Source organism: Melopsittacus undulatus, chromosome 9 (genome assembly GCF_012275295.1).
Source record: "Melopsittacus undulatus isolate bMelUnd1 chromosome 9, bMelUnd1.mat.Z, whole genome shotgun sequence".
NCBI lineage: Eukaryota > Metazoa > Chordata > Aves > Psittaciformes > Psittaculidae > Melopsittacus > Melopsittacus undulatus.
The window spans coordinates 36,833,903-36,850,648 of NC_047535.1; the positions used below are offsets into that span (position 1 = coordinate 36,833,903).

A 16,746-nucleotide genomic window follows, 5' to 3' on the forward strand; every position below is an offset into this window, starting at 1 on the left:
TGTGCTGCATCATCTCAGTTACTACATACAGTTTCACTGTTTTATGTATTTAACACAGCCTTCCATTAAACCAGATTCATCCAATTTTTCCCCCACTTCCTTATGGCAACTACAATAAAAACCATTAACATCTACAATAATACACATACCCAATATGGAGGAATAGACATCAGGGTTGCACCCTTGATGAAACACATCACCTACACTCAAAATCTATCATCACTGACCATGATAATCAACACACCTTTTTTTCCTATTATTAAGTGGTCAATGGAAGAGAAAGATTCCGCACTGTTACTGTACACTTCTGGTTATTTATAAATTCTTCCTTTTAGAAGGTAAATCATCTTTTTAGATTTCAAAACGTTACATATAGCGTGTTGAAAAATGGGAAGGCTTTGATAGACAAGTATTTTTCTCAGTTTATATCTCCATTTTTGCTTTCTGTCTCTTTTGGAAAACTATATGAAGATTCTCACCATGCTGTTTTATAGTTTTCCACAGAAAAAAATTGCTATGGTTGGACATCTTACAAAGATATGGTCAACCTTAGGGAAATACATGCAAATAACTGCAACATGTGCTGTTCTCTTACCAATAATAAAGGCTAAACTAAAAAGCTTTTTGGCCAAACCAAGGAAGAAATTAAACATAACCTGATGACTTTTTACAATGATTTTGAGCCTTTACATGTATTTTCCTCACCTTATAGTAAGCCTTTGCGTTGTTGAAGAGAAGCTGAAAATCTGCAGTCAGCAAATTCACGTCATCATATTCCTCCATCTTTAGCTTTTGTTGGATTTTCATTAAATCAATTGGCTGAGAAACTACTTCATAATAATCTGGCTGATTTCTGTTGCAATGGCAAAACCAGGCGTTATATTCCAAGCAGTAAAACCAAAACCACAGCACTAAAGTTTGGACATATCAATGACTAAATAAAGCAAATAAAGCTCCAATGCATTTTTGTTACAGCTAGAACAGCTGGACACTGGTCTATTAGTGAGCTTACAGTACTACATGCTCTGTTATCATCCTCACTTTTCTGAGTTTTAGATAAAATTCGGTCTCTTACTTTATCTACTGCATTTTCAAGGGTCACTTCCATTAATTTTCCCGAAGACATGCCTTTATTACATTGTACCACTAATGTGGAACATTTTATAGTCGAAGGCATAGATGTTTTATACAGATGTCACAAGAAATGCTTTAAATTAATTCAGTTTATCCTTTTTTGACTGAAAAAGGGCACTAATATTATCATGTCCCACTGAATAATTACTTCAAATACTTGGATCAAAGATTGGTGTGAAACTATGACAAATTTAGATTAGATTTTTCACAGCTATTAATACTGAAGTATTCCTCAACTTCCACTTACTCCCTGACTAAACCTCAGGTTCAAGGCTCAACCAGAACCATGGTCTTACCTTCGCTTCGGTGCCCTAATGAAAAGCTCACAAAGGAGCCTGCCCTGTTCATCTTTGTAATCTCTGATGGTGTTGTACAGTTCATGGCATACAGCAATCTAAAATGTAAAAACAATAAAGTAATGAAAAAGGAGAAAATGTTAAGAAGGTAAGAAATCAAAGCCTACCAGGAATGGGAAGACAAGCTGCCAATCCACAGTGTGCTCTAAAGGAGAAGTGTGAAGAAACTGCTGCATCTCACCCATTAGTACAACACCTGACAAGTACTGCGGATTCTAATTTATTTTTTTGAACACAGAGAGCTTTCTTTCAATGCTAATTCTAAATAAAAAACCCAGAATGCAAATTAATTCAGTACAATTCTGAGTTACAGACATCTAAACCAAAAACGGGGTGGTTCTGCCCTGCAATTAATCAAAATTAGACTGCTATCTCAAAGGCATAACAGAGACACTGTGCACTTGAGCAATCACTGCCTGTGCCATTCCCCACTTATCTGTCTCTGTATTTGCTATTCAGACACAGCTCTCAACTTGTGAGTGTTATGATTTCAGCTCCTTCTCCAATATCCCTCCATCTGCTAAAATCATGGGGGGGGGGGGGAGGTTAGGGGGCAGGGGGAAAGGCAGCAAAAGGAAAATGGGAAAGCAAAACATGAAACTGGGAAGACAAGAACAAACCAAAACCAAATGAGATCCTAAACAAAGTTAGCCAAGGCAGCAACAGATTCAGGGCCAGTATATACATGCTACACATGATCACCTATTTTATTAGCCTGCATTTCCCAGAGGGGAATACAGTACCACTAAGAAAAAATACTGTCCATAATAAGAAGATACTAACAGGATCTACAGTTGGGAGATTGGAAAGTCGCCTCCTCTTTCGGCTCGGGCCTGGTATGTTTGTGGAGTGGTGGGCATCATCAAAGTCTCCTCCGCTGACGCTGCTGGAAGGAGAGGTAGCTCTTCGCCTCTTGGAACCCATGGAATCCAACTTCTTCTATAATGAAGACAAATGTTCTTAAACTCATGGCATTGCATCCAAACTCTCTGGTGAGAACTAACCATAAAGCTAGCAATGCTCAGGATGAGCCACATGTATTTGTTATATACTACAGTTCACTTAAGCCATATATCTAAACACTAGCTTTCTGTAAATTGGCAAGAGTAAAGGGAAATCAAAATGGTCCTACAGTTTTAGTCACTTATGACAAGATTATCAGAAAACCTACCGATCACAGTAATGCAGATGAATTCAGCAGCTCTTACTAGTACATGTTCTTAAACTATATTTTGATACCTCATTTCATGCATGATAACTAAGCAAGAACGGCTGTTTAGATGAAAAAGCTGTACAGAGACGTGCTCAGGTCTAGTGTCAAAGCACATCAATCTGTATCAAAAAAAACCAAACCAACAACCAGCAGATCAACATAAACCAACCCAACAACAAAACCAAACCAAACCCAACAACAAAACAACAACCAACAAACCCAAACCAGGAAGTGAACAAATCACAAACAAATATTCAAACGGCTGCTGAATACCTTGACTTAGATTCAAGCCAAAGAAAGGACCATCGTGTCACCCACCACTCCCATGTTAAGTGTAGGATAAATGGCTCAATCAGCAAGAAGGAGAAAAAGCCACCTTCTTTTTCGACCATATTTTTCCATTTACCAACACAAACAAATGTATAACCACCATCCAACAACGGTAAATTATGGAACAAGTCATTGGCTCTTTCCCAGCTTAAAGTAATAGAATCAGAAAAAATATATTTGTAGCTGTCTCAAAGGTTGAAGACAGAAGAGATGCATCTATCCCAGCTTATAACCATCCTCCAACCAAATTACTAGTTGATTTACAAGGTATGGCAGCACAATAGAACCGCACTGGAGCATTTACATTAGAGACAGAACTAATTTGAAGCACACAAATGAGATGAACTAGAGTAAGGTAGGAGTAATTAACAATCAGGATAAAGAAAAGCAAAATCCTAAGGCAGAGGAATGGAGAGAATGGTGAACATACAATCAGTAATTTGCCAGATTTACCAGAGTACAACCAGCACCTCGAAAAGCCAGTCTCCTCATAGTGTCTGATGACCAAGTACAGGTACTGGGAGAAGGTAACACTCTTAAGAGTAGCAATGGTGTTAGTACAGTCAAAACTGGAAGACAAGAAAAAGGAAGGAGAGATAGAAGAAAATTGAGAGCAAATAGATATTTAAAGAATAAAACCAGAGAATAAACTGAATAATTACAGTGACAGAATAAAAACAAGAAACAGAAGGTAGCTTATTTTAGCCTAGCAGGAACTCTATAGTGCAATTTTGTACGCAGAATGCTAGACAGTTCTGTAATTTTTACAGTAAAAACTCATTTCTCTAATGTTCCTGAATACATATTACAGAGTTCAGAGCCACTTGCTAAAGAATAATTCATCAAGCAGAACAAGGAGTAAACATAAGCAATATCTGACCCGAGAGTGAAAACCAAAAAGCAGTAACACAGAATGCAAAGCAGTATGGTGCTAACAGTAAGAAGATATATTTTAAGGTCAAGAAACACCTAATAGGCTCTCTCAGTGATGGTGCACCTCCACCAGTCTTCAGAATGGATTTTTATCCTCACAAGTAAACAATATTACCATGTTTGGTAATGTTTGTTGTTTGTAACAACATTACAAACAAATACCCAGCCATACAGGTTCACTACAGATCTTCCCATTTCAATTTCTAAGCAGTCTCTGAGTTTTCCCCCTGCAAAATTTCATGTCAAATGTGCAGAACCATCAAATGGCAAAATGATTGCTTCTGTGTAGTTCATACAACTACTGCCTCCAGTCAAACCCCAGAGACTGCTCTCCTCTTTGGTATTCTGGCATTTTCATAACACACACATATAGAAGAACCCCGTGCTCTATTAGCAGCAATTCACCTCAGGAAGAGATGTGCAGCCTTGTCTTTTTTGGCACTGCTTCCAACTCTTATCTGAGACCTACAGTATCAAAGAGCTAATGCCAAGCGCCTGCTGATGTGGAGGCTGTTAGAAAACGTAAGCTGGTGGTTGTAAAAGGCAGGACAGACTCCTGGGACTGATCATTCTGTCTCACCCAGAAACCCAGAAGTACACTCAGTCCAGTCCCACCCTGAAATAAAGGTGTAGGGGATCCCCTCAACCAGCACCTCCAAACTGCACAGCGGCTTCTCCACCTCAGTTACCTGAGGCACATAGCAAGCTGCAGCTCTCAGCCATATGCAGACACTGGTGCACACTTGTACTGTCCAGACACCTGGTCATTCTGTGTGCAACCAAAACCATTTTCCTCCTCTAATAACCAAGGAAGGTGCAAAACACAGACCAGTCTAAACAACATCATGAATACTCAGTGAAAGAACTGCTTACACGAAACTCCTACTCAACGTCAGGCTCCTCTCTCTAGATCTCCCAGCTCAAAACCAGACAATCCAATCCCACTGTGCACAGAAATGCATTACGTTTTACTTAAGAGCATGTCACAGAACACCAAGTTGGAAGGGACCTCTTGGTCTCCTATACTTCTACAATGTAACTGCTGGCTCACAAGTATTTCAACAGTCCCACCAAGAATCTCCACCACTACAAAAACCGGGAGCTTCAGCGTCTCCTTAATAACTGCTCATACCACCCATAATAAAAGTCACACAACCATGGACATGCCTGTAAGAAACGCTCTGGCCATTGCTAACATATATGTATACTAACATAGACACAACGGGTGGAAGGCTGCCTCTTCCGAGAGCCATGCTAGACTGATGGCCACAAGAATGACCCAGCCTAACCCAATTAAACGAACAGGTTTGACACGCGTTTGAGATAACACACTTCAAACAAGCCAATGAGATTCTAGCACACATGGAATTTTCTGCCTCCAAGTAGAAAAAAAGCTAAAAGTCGATCGTTATTGGGATCTCCCACGTTTCCACTGAAATACTCACTAAAACATGGTAAATTCAGCAAACGGAACAAGGGAACACAGCCAGCATCCCCCCCGCGTACGGATGACACCGAACCTGGCTACAGCGTGAGTGTGGGACAGCGGCAACCGGACGCTCTAAAGGGACAAAGCTGTCGAGGAAACGAGCGGCACAGCACATCGATCCTTTACCAACACCGGGACAAGAAACAAAAGAGCCAAACACGGTTTCTCCAAGCCCCTTGCCCGCACCCTTCCCTGCCCGTGAGGTGTCACTGTGGGCAGGAGGAGCAAGAGACAAAGGAAAACACCTCTCGGGGCACCGGGCGCGCCCGTCTCCCTCAGCCTGGCACGACGGTGTCCCCGACCCACACCGGCACGGGCCTCGCTCCCGAGGCCCCGGTAGCGGCCGCCAGCCCGCAGCCACCCGTTGGTTTCTGTCACCGCTGCGAGCTCGGCCGGTGGGAGACACCGGAGCCAACGCGGTCGCCACCGCAGCGAGGAACGGAGACAACGAGGAGGCCGTGGTCGGGCCAGGGTCGCGGAGGGAGGCGGGGAAGAGGGAGGTGACAGGAGAACGCGGAGAGGAACGGGGCTCTCCTGGGCCCGGCCGGGGCCCGGCGCGGCGGAGCTGCTGCGCGCCCCGCGGCGGCCACACAAAGGGAGGCAGCGGCCTTCTGGTTTCGGCCCTGCCGCCCTGGCTGCCCGACCCGGCTCCCAGCCGCTTACCCAGCCGGCTGCGCTCCGCCTCCGACAGCCGCGGCCGTACTCGCCCTCCGCCGCCGGCCCCGCCACCGCTGCCACCGGTCCTACCGGTGCCGCCGCGCTCCGTCGCGCCGAGCCCTCCGCTGCCGCAAAGCCCGCCCGGCCGCCAAACGCTCTGAGCTCGCACGACACCTCCGGCGAGGAAGGGCCGCTTCGCTTTACGGCAGGGCTCCGCCGGCGGAAGGAGCGGGGGTATCCACGTGGGGCAACGGCCGAGCGGGGCCCGGCGGCGCCATGAGGCGGCCCAGTGAGCGGCGGGCGGGGGGCTCGGGCGGGCACACTGAGGCGGGGGGGGGGGGAGCGGGCGGGGACCCGGGGGGGGGGAGCGGCCGCACGTGGCCGAACGAATGGCGGCGGACACCGGGGCTGGAGGACGGGGCATGGCGGGTGGGCCGCGGGGAGCCGCCGCTGACCGGCGCCGTGCGTTGCAGAGCTGAGGAAGGCGAGCAAGAGGCTGACGTGCCACAAGCGGTACAAGATCCAGAAGAAGGTGAGAACCGGAGGGCCTGGGGTGGGGGGGGCTGTGGCTATGGGGGGCTCCATGCTGACTCCTTCAGCGGCAAAACCGGGTTTTTAAGTTTTAAAGCTATATATAGCTAGTATGTATATATATATATATATATATGTAACTGATATACAGCTACTACAGAAACGTGTACACAGTAAGGATGTTACATTGCAAGTCCACGGAGTCTGGGCTGTAGAGAAGTTACCTTTCCAGTCACCATTGGCCCGGGAATGATGTAGAAAAGAGCGTACATTTGTTGCATTTTGCATTATTTTGGGCTGGTATGTTCACGTGTAGCTTTGTGATGGGATGTTATCCAATAAAACACTGCAGTCTGAATCAGAACCGTACCGACTCTTACTCTGTATCTGTAATTAGCAGGGATACATCCCCCTTTCTTTTATTCCTTAAACTGAGAAAATATTCTTGTTCCTGTCCTCAGATCAGAGAACACCACCGAAAAGTCAGGAAGGAGGCCAAGAAACGTGGACGCAAAAAGCCTAAGAAAGATCCTGGTGTCCCTAGTGCTGCACCGTTTAAGGAACAGCTTCTACGGGAAGCGGAGCAAAGAAAGCAGAGGGTAAAATATAGTTTGTGGTAAAGAGTTCAAGAACCGAGAGCATTCCTGTCTTCAAGAGAGCTCTGTGTGTGCACATGTGCGCACCCAGATGTGCACTCGTGGTTGATTGCGAATGGTCCTGTATTTATTTCCAGCATTATACTGGGTGTAACAATTTGCTCTTTTATTTTTAACCTACATTTTATCACTGTGTGTATGAACACACTGGAAATGTCATTTCTGACATGATCCAAATTGCCTGTGAGGCTGAGATACACAGATATCCCATCAGAATGTTAAGTCTTGGCATTATGTGATTGTACAGAAAACAAGGATCTGCTGTCTGCAGCATGGTGTAATGTGACATGAGAACACCACCCTTTTCAGCTGCAATGTGTGTGCTGGACAGCTGTTATTTTGGGGTCTGTATGGCCTCTGGTTTTGAGGCAATTGAAGGCAACTATTCTTTTCAGGGTAGTGTCACATGGACAGCCATGACTTCTGACTGAGCTGTCTCAGGAGCTTTGGTCGGAAATAAGTAAATAGGGAGAAAGAACAGTCTTCCTTCCTACCTTCAGATACGTTTTATCTGGCTTGGGGTTTTGTTTGTAACCAGCTTGAAGAACTAAAACAAAAGCAGAAGCTCAACAGACAGAAAGAACATGAAAAGAAGAGGAAGCTCGAAGCTAAAAAGAGTGCCGAAATTAAGGAAAAAGCAGAGGGAAAGGTAGGTGTCTGGTATGATTTTGATTTTTTAAAGCTTATACAAGCTAATCCTGAAAACTACATTTTCTTAAGCAGTATATTATGTGTTACATATTCGCTGTATAAGCATGCGAGTATAATGCGCAAATGCTCAAATGATTCCCCTTCATTTTTATTTGTATTCAGGAATCCTCTAGAAAATCTAAAGCAAAAGCTAACAAATGGCTGGATAAAAACTCAAAGGAGTCATTCTGCAGCGAGCTCAGGAAGGTGAGACAACTATTTCTGTATCATTAGATGAGAGTCAGCAATGAGACCACTTGTTAGTTTCCTTTTTTGCATTCCTGCTCAGCTGCTGGAGAGTATAAAGGTTGCTTGTGATAAATTTAACTCTCGAGCAAGGGATTTTACAACAGTAACTGTGAGGGTTTCAGTCTTGTCTGGTGTGAGCTACTGAGACATTCAGCACTTTGAGGCATTAGACTTCTTGGGCCAATGCCAGTACATACTGAGTAATCAAAAAGTTGTTGTAGTAAGGAGGTACTAAGGATTTCTTGCCTTTGGAGGAAAAAAGATGACAATTGCTTCAGCCTTTCTGGTTTGTAGTTCATAGGAAAGGGGCTCCAACAAGAACAGTCATGGGGAACCTCACCAATCTTTCTGTGAAATCTAACAGTAACTGTTGTAAGCCACAGCTATTCCAGAGTTGGCATCTGTCAAATGCTCTGTCGTGTCTTATTTGAAAGTCTTCTCTTTTCTCACCTAGGTGATTGAGGCCTCAGATGTGGTTCTAGAGGTTTTAGATGCAAGAGATCCAATGGGCTGCCGGTGTCCTCAACTGGAGGAAGCTGTAACTTGCTCTGGAGAAGGCAAAAAGCTAGTGCTGGTTCTGAACAAAATTGGTAAGAGGCACAGGTTTTTAAGAACTGTTACTTGGTCACTGTGGTCCTGCAGCACATGAGCTATGAAGAAGATTGTAAGAGAATCTGAGATTCAATTGAAGACATAAGATCCAACTCTGAGCTCACTGCCCTACTGAATGTGTCACATTTCCTCCACCTTTTATCTAGTTTGCTAAGAAAACACAACAGACAATTGCATGCACATTAGCCCCTTTCTTTTGCAGTAACTTCTGAGGGCATTGGCCAGCTTCAGACAAATTTGAGAGCAGTTAAAGATCTTACTACTTAACATTTCTGTGAGCACAGGTGAGTGGGCAGGTCACCATGCTGGTCCCCACTGAGGCAGTGGCAGTTAAGGATCAGTAAGTGAGTGCAGTAGTTGGATTTGAAATTTGTCTTTGGGAAGTATTTTCTCTCTTCCATTGCTGTATGAAAGAGTCCACAGAAAAGGTGAAGCCAGCTAAAAAGGCTGGATATTACTGGAGTTACCAGCAGTGAAAAAGAGCAAAGGGAACTTTGTATTAGAGTAGCCTTTGCAGGGATGATAGGATAATCCTTCACAGAACATCACATTGTACTGTATGAAGTTTTGTAGCAAGATCCCAGCATTAAAAACCTGATACAGAGGCCTAAGACATAACTCTGGTATGTTCTCCTTGAGGCAGAAAATACAATTTTTTTGTAACACTGGTTGCCTTTGGGCAACGTATCCAGTATTTTGCTAGTTTTCAGCCAAATATTATTTGTCATAAAAGAACACACTAAATGGACAAAATAACAGCTTTGTTTCTGACTCACATTAAATTTCCCCTACACAGTGACATTTAAAATTCAAAGGACTGAAAGGACTGTGCTCTTTTTTTCCAGATTTAGTGCCAAAGGAGAACTTAGAGAAATGGTTGAATTATTTGAAGAAGGAGTTTCCAACAGTTGCTTTTAAATCAGCAACGCTGATGAAAGACAAGACTCTGGTAAGAGCACTGCAAGCTGTCTCACAACTAAGCCGTACGTGCTTGTAATCATACATGTTGAAACACATTGAGAAATGGGAACTCTTGTCCTTTAAAATTCCTTATCCCCTTGTTTGATTATACTGCTGTGACTGGGATATGTATTTGCACTTCGACTAAGCTTTGGAGGAATTCTTGCTGCTGAAATACCTATCATTTGTGCTCAAGGTGCTGGACTACAGGAAAAGAAATTCTTTTTCCTTATTGTAAGGAGGAAGATAAGGAATAGGATGGTTGCACCAATCACATCTAAATTGTTTGTAGGTAAAGTGGTGCAGGCAATACTACTGCATTCATCCTGATTGTGGCTATCAATAAAGATAGCACCAGACATTATTTTATAAGGAGTACAGAGGGATTAGCAACCTGGGTCCTAGTCTCAGCTCTTTGAAGATGTTTATTTGAGTCATATAAATACATAATGCTTCACACATCTTAGCTGTGATAACAGCACAGTGAAACAGACCCTCCCACAAAATAGTGTGGAAACTGCAACTCAGCAGGTTTTGAAATCCTTCAAACAACTGAAGAAGTGAATTTGGAGGTTTAAGATTCTACCTTCTAAAAGTTCATAGTTATTTCATGGCTGCATCACAGACCTGCAATAAAGCCTGAACTGAAATCACAAGCCCTGTCAGTTGGTTCACATTCCTTTTGCTCTTAGTAGTTGATGGCTACCTTTTTATTGTAACTTAACTGATCAGCCAATTTCTTAAGCTAATTCCTTCTGTTTAAAAGAGCACAGTAACATGGAATCATAGAATAAGTTAGGGTTGGCAAGGACCTTAAGATCATCAAGTTCCAATCCCCCTGCCATGGGCAGGGACACCTCACACTAAACCATGGCACCCAAGACTCCGTCCAGCCTAGCCCTAAACACTGCCAGGGATGTAACATTCACAACATCCTTGGGTAAACCATTCCAGTGCCTCATCACCCTAACAGTAAAAAATTTCTTTCTTATATCTGACCTGAACTTCTGTTTAAACCCATTGCCCCTTGTCCTGTCACTACAGTCCCTAATGAAGAGTCCCTCTTCAGCATCCTTTTAGGCCCCCTTAAGATACTGGAAGGCTGCTATGAGGTCCCCACACAGTCTTCTCCAGGCTGAACAGCCCCAATGTTCTCAGCCTGTTTTCACCTAATAGAGATTATTACAGTTGATAAATAAATCTAAGCAATATGTATTTACTTTCCTAAGCAGCTCCTGACCATAGTTTGGGTTTTTTTATGCCTTTGAATCCTGTAGCAGGAGCACTCCACAAAGAGACGTGCACGTGTTGATGTATCAAGGACCAGTGAATGTCTTGGAACCAAATGCCTTTTGAAACTTCTTCAAGGGTATGGCAAGACTCAAAACAAAGCCATTCAGGTTGGGGTTGTAGGTAAGTGTTTAGAGAGACAGGAAGAGTTTCTTTCTCCCATAAAGCTTTGGTATCCTGTATTATAAATTGGGTAAAGCAATTAACACATGACATGCTAATAGGCTTTCTTGTCATTGCCCTTACTATCATCTAAGTCTTCAGATGGCAATGATTTATGTTACATTTAAATGTATGTAGTGTCTGTGATCTGTGAGAGGCATGTTGTGAGAGCCTTTAGCTGATATACCAGCTTAGGGCAACAAGAGAAGCAGGTTATGTATCACGCAGCTTGTGGTGTCTTCCTTCTACCTGATACAGTATGTGATGTTACGCTCAGTTATCAGTGTGAGAAATGAGGATACACAATTTGTCTTACTTCTGTAGTGAAGACATCAGATCCAACTCTGATCTTACACTGGAGATGTACTCTGCCAAAGACACCTGAAAGAAACAATGTTTGATCAGTGTTACATAGGTTTATTTTCTTACTTACAAGGATTTATGTGGTTTTCTTTAGGTTTCCCTAATGTGGGAAAGAGCAGCATAATCAACAGCCTTAAAGGAGTTCGTGCTTGCAATGTTGGCTTAACAAGAGGTGTTACCAAGTAAGCTCAGTCTGATAAAAGCTGTTCATTTCCCTGTGTGTTGTTGTGGTGTTCAGATTACCTTGAGTTAGCTTGTGTACAGTTTCCATCCATTTGGGGCAAAATACACCCCTGTGAGCAGTTTTACATGCACATTTCCATTTGCAAGGATGGAAGGTACTGATCTGTCTGATGCAAGCTGTCAACAGAGAGCACTGTGTACAAACTTGCTTTTTTTGTATGTTTAGATTTCTGTCCTACACAAAGCATATGATGAAAAAGCACTGAAACTGACTCTGCATGAAGTGGATTCAGTCCAACGCTGAGCTTTGTATCTTGCATCCCTCACCATTACCAATCTTTGCTTAGTTGCTTATCTATTCACAGTGTGTTTCTCCCTGAATAGGTCCATGCAAATTGTGCACATTGATAAACAGACAAAGATGTTGGACAGTCCAAGTATAATTGCAGATCCCTCCAACAGTGCCCTGGTTCTGGCCTTGAGAAGTATCATAGACACTGAAGAATCAGACTTTGCAGATCTGCTTGAAGGAATATGTGCAATTCTCAGTCACTGCAATAAACAGCAGGTGAGCTCTGAGCTTTTTCCACATCTCTCAGTGCACTTGATTCCTCAAGGTTTCTTAGACTAGTAACAAAAGTTTGTTTCACTTCTACTAATTCTGGTAGCTTTTGCACTGCTTTCTTCTAATCAGACAAAATGGCAACACAGAGTGTGATCTTTCATTCTTTGGAATGGCAAGCAGAAGCAACATGCCATAATCCTGCCAGCCAGAGGTTGTTTTCTCTATAACTTTTCTGATTTAAAAACAACTTGCTTTTAAGATGTCATTACATTATCACAGAGTGAAAAATGAAGATATTCTGACTCTTTCCTATTATTACAATGAAGACTTCAGATCCAACTCTGATTTCACTCCAGTTTCAAGTAAATTAACTGCCTAATTTCCATTTAGTTCTGCAATAACTGTTTTCACAAACCTGTGTGCTGTCTCTATACACCCACTACTATGGGTGAATGGCAGATGAATTTGTTGATGAAGGAGGCATTTTGCTTTGGAATGTTTACTCCCATGTGCAAGAGAAAAATAGCTCTTCACATACTCGTTCATCCTTATTGTAATCTGATTTTATTTGCTCTTTTTATTTCCTAAACCTTAGGAGAAAACTGGGTACCTCTTTCAGAATGCAATGTTTTCTTCTGCTCTAGGTAATTATGCGCTATAGCATCCCAGATTTTGAGAACACTGAAGAGTTTTTAGCTTTACTGGCTCAGAAAAGGGGTATGCTGAAAAAGGGAGGTGTTCCTGACATAGAGAATATCACTAAAGTACTTCTTTGTGACTGGACTGGGTAAGTATGCTCTGAACTTTGCTTTATGCTGCTCACCGTTTCTACTTTGTTAATCCAGCACCACAGGGGCTACATTTTACTTTGCTAAAGAGTGATGGATTGTCTAACAGATACAGAGAACACTATCCATAGATAACTTTCTAAATTAGTGAAGGATACATGGAAGGAATCAAATCATATTGTACATTACTCTGTAGCCACTTTGCTGACTTCTGCTATAACTGTTAGGGAAATTTGCCTTCCTCTTACGTACTGAGTCCATGTAGTCCTCTTCCCTAGGACAAAGATGTGGCAGATTTTCTGCAGGAATTCATAGTGGTTCGTGTATTATTGTAAGAGTGGGAAGAAATGTAACTCAGAATCAGTAGTTGAGCGTGACTATTTCCCTTGCTCGAATGATTCAGCTGCATTCACAGCTCGTGATTTTACAGGCAGATGATTTGTGGTGACAAAGCGTACCATTTCTGTTTCCTCTCAGGAGTGGGCTATCCACTTAATCTGTTATTGACAACTTCAGAGCCAAAAATTAAGTAGCTATTTAACTGCAATTAAATGGATAATAAATGAATTGTTAGGTTGAGAAATCTGAGGCTTGTGCTCTGGGTTTTATTTTTAACTACAGTGATTTAACTATGTTATCTTTGGTTGTTTCTTAATGCTGGAATTTTATTTTTCCAGAGCTAAAATAAGCTACTACTCACAACCTCCAGAATCTCAGACACTGCCACCATACCTTACAGAAGACAAAATAGCTGAAATGCAAGAGTGCTTTAATTTTACAAACCTAGAAGAAGAAAACAACAACACTGTTCAAGGTAGAACTGTTACTGTAATGCACTGCTACCATTAAAACTGGGTAGTAGTCATTTTAATAGAAGATTTTGAAGGGAAGTCTTCCTGGGGTTTATATGATAGCTTTGCCAACATGCAGTGAATAATACAAGCCTTTTAAGAAAGAAATGGATTCAGACGCAACAGAACAGTGCATCTCTGTGCTGCCTTAACACAAGTTACCCCTGCTAGTTCTTAGTTTCTGCTCATCTGAACTAACTCTCCTAAACAGAAAACAGAGGTAAAGACTGTTGTGGAGCACATAAACGGTGGCTAATTTGGCCAACAGTACAATCAGTGTTCCGATTCCAAGTCTTTCAGCTCCTACCAATCTTACATAGATGCCTTAGGGAGCTCTATTCTCAGAGAATTGTCCTTTGTTCTAGCTGCTTACATGGGAGTGTCATCTTGTGGAAAGGATGGGGCAGGATTGTCTTTGTCTAGCCCTGACTTGAAGTGCCTGTCCTGTCAGGGGTAGGCATTACATCTGGTACCATCTATCAGTGACCTAACAGGCACTTCCTATTTTTCTGTCTCAGCTTTAAAATGTCCCAGTCCAGCAAACAGCATAATTTTTCAGTCAGCTGGTATGGCAAATGGGACAATAGTGACAGAGGAAGCATCAGAGTGGGAAAACTTAGAAACAAGCAAGAATGAGGAGGAGGAGGAAGAAGAGGAGGATTTCATAGAAAGCGATGATGATCCAAACAACTTTGAAGAAGAAATGGATGTCGAAGAGGTAAATCAGGTTTCATTAGGCTTCTTCTACTTGTTTAGATCCTGACACCATTTAACCAGTCAGGATCCTGCTATAAACTGAGAAGATGTTGGCACTGTGGAGCCACCAGGAAAAATCCTGGAGATAAGGGTTCAGTTTTTTGCTTAATTAAAGAATTAACATTATTCTAGGTCAGTGTGTTCCTGACCGACTACAGAAGGGAACATCCACACTATCGGCAGTCTCTGTTATGTTTTATTTGCATGGAGGACTTCATTAGTGATGTCTGAATAAAACACATCTGGCCTCTCTGTCTTGCAGAAAAGCAAAGTTCAGATCACCAGGAAAACAAAGCTTGGAAAACAAACAAGTCCTACAGATTCAGAAAAGCAAATAGCAGGTCTGTATTAAAAACCCTGGCTTGAAATATAACCTCTTGGTACACTAGAACTTGCATTGGTTTCACTAACACATGATTTTCTTTTCTCAGAAAGCGAACTTTCCAACTCAGTGTTGCTCAACTTGGATAAGACAGCAGATGAAGATGATGCCTATGATTTTAATACAGACTATGTGTAATGAATTGTGTATGAAGACACTGGAGACTCATTACTGGCTTTCAGACCAGTCATGAGGACGTGGGTGGTGGCAGAAGTTGGAGGAATACTGCATAACAGAGCTGCTGCAAAGATTCATAATTATTGCTGTGTCAAATAATGTATATAATAGTGTATCTCCCTTGATGATTCCAGATTTTAGGTAAGGCTAGGAAACAGACTGTATGCATCTTTATTTCTTGTATTAAAGCCTATTTTAAGAATTCCTATTAGACTGAGTTAGTCTGTTCACTTTGCCTTATAAAAAGATGTTTCAAAAAGATAAACTCTTTGCCTTTTTCTTTGAAAAACAGTGTTAAACATTTAATTCTGGTCATGTTGAAGAAATTAAATTTCAAGATAAGTTTTAATCCCCCCCTTCATGAGATTTATTTTTCTTAAAGGATTACAGATGCTGTACTAGAACATGACTTAAGTCACTTTTTAGTATGCTTTTACAAAGCTTGTAGGACTTTCATATGTAGAGGTTGGCCAGAAAACACTACTTAATTTCAGCTAGACAAAAATGCTTTATCTAAGCACTGCTTTACGTATTGAGAGCCTTCACTGGGAAAGGTAACTGAGATCAGTAATGGGCAACTAATATGTATAGTATAGATTAACATATTAGTATAGTACATGTTGGCATATTAGTAATTTGTCTTTACTGGGGAACTAGTTCTGGCAATGCTCTCAAACAGACATATTTCCTGATGATACCTATTATACATGGCAACAACTGATAACTAAAGCAAAACATTGCCCTGGGCAATGACAACCTATAGCACAACTGGGATAACAAGGGAATTCCCAAGAGGCCCTGCAGTTGCTCAGTGAATTAAGCATTTAGAATAAACACCTGACACCAAAGAACCTTCCTCCTATACATCTGTTTTTCTCCTATGAACTTAAAGGTCTGGTTTCTGTGTTTTTCAGTAGATACTTGTATTTTCCCTAAATATATGTTGTGGCACAGTCCCACTGGGCAGCTTAAAAAAGCCCCAAGTGCAGACACAAACCCATGCGGTTTATTTAAGCCTGCTAAAACACAGCCTGGCCATCAGCATTAAGTTGATGTCAGTTGATCTAGCACAATCTTTCAAAGTTTGTTAACTTACTTTGTTAACTCATAACCACTGCAAGACAAGAATGGTTCTTCATCAAAACCCAGGAAAAGAAATGAAACAAACCACTGACAACTATAGGCAGTGACTGCAACAAGTCAAGCAGTTGGAAATCCTTTTAAATTACAAAGCAGTATTAAAACCATACTCATACACATGAATGAGCCCTTTATGTCTCTGCTGCCCTGTGTTCCAGACCATGCCCATCACTGCATTAACACAAAAGACTTCAGGACTGTTCACAAGCAGTATTACTGAGTACAGGTAACAGCTCAAGTTCAAACCCGTATTAAATGGACTAGTTGGCACAATAGCTG

At 42.0% G+C, this 16,746-nt stretch overlaps 2 protein-coding genes and 3 non-coding genes across 11 annotated transcripts in view; 4 read left to right on the top strand and 1 right to left on the bottom strand.

Moving 5' to 3' along the window:
• The window catches only part of PBRM1 (polybromo 1), a 65,035-nt gene extending 58,787 nt beyond the window's left edge, over positions 1-6,248 (bottom strand). For 6 of the 7 annotated variants that reach the window (XM_034066414.1, XM_034066412.1, XM_034066410.1 and 3 more), the window contains exons 1-4: positions 6,119-6,248; positions 2,274-2,429; positions 1,431-1,528; positions 706-853 (exon numbers count right to left, since the gene is read on the bottom strand). In XM_034066414.1, the coding sequence (XP_033922305.1) occupies positions 706-853; positions 1,431-1,528; positions 2,274-2,414 (387 nt within the window). In that variant the 5' untranslated portion in view covers positions 2,415-2,429; positions 6,119-6,248. The remainder of the gene's footprint in view (positions 1-705; positions 854-1,430; positions 1,529-2,273; positions 2,430-6,118) is intronic. The other variant, XM_034066409.1, reaches the window with a different exon arrangement.
• A 24-nt stretch (positions 6,249-6,272) lies between these two features.
• On the top strand, positions 6,273-15,535 carry GNL3 (G protein nucleolar 3). The gene is made up of 15 exons (XM_031042988.2): positions 6,273-6,401; positions 6,586-6,644; positions 7,105-7,242; positions 7,838-7,948; positions 8,113-8,196; positions 8,693-8,828; positions 9,696-9,799; positions 11,088-11,223; positions 11,720-11,807; positions 12,193-12,376; positions 13,018-13,160; positions 13,839-13,975; positions 14,531-14,730; positions 15,031-15,109; positions 15,200-15,535. The coding sequence occupies exons 1-15, from the start codon at positions 6,389-6,391 to the stop codon at positions 15,286-15,288; spliced, it is 1,701 nt and encodes a 566-aa protein (XP_030898848.1). The 5' UTR covers positions 6,273-6,388; the 3' UTR covers positions 15,289-15,535.
• On the top strand, positions 8,886-8,958 carry LOC115945348 (small nucleolar RNA SNORD19). Its single transcript, XR_004079712.2, has one exon. It is a non-coding gene; the product is annotated as a small nucleolar RNA SNORD19 (small nucleolar RNA).
• On the top strand, positions 12,045-12,122 carry LOC115945350 (small nucleolar RNA SNORD69). Its single transcript, XR_004079714.1, has one exon. It is a non-coding gene; the product is annotated as a small nucleolar RNA SNORD69 (small nucleolar RNA).
• On the top strand, positions 12,656-12,731 carry LOC115945349 (small nucleolar RNA SNORD19). Its single transcript, XR_004079713.1, has one exon. It is a non-coding gene; the product is annotated as a small nucleolar RNA SNORD19 (small nucleolar RNA).
• Positions 15,536-16,746: the final 1,211 nt, after the last annotated feature.

What these genes read in the sequence shown, in the direction of transcription:
- GNL3 (XM_031042988.2), top strand. An exon ending in CATTCAGGTTGGGGTTGTAG is followed by an intron (nt 11,224 to 11,719) that starts GTAAGTGTTTAG and finishes GGTTTTCTTTAG; the next exon opens with GTTTCCCTAATGTGGGAAAG. An exon ending in TTCAGAAAAGCAAATAGCAG is followed by an intron (nt 15,110 to 15,199) that starts GTCTGTATTAAA and finishes TTCTTTTCTCAG; the next exon opens with AAAGCGAACTTTCCAACTCA.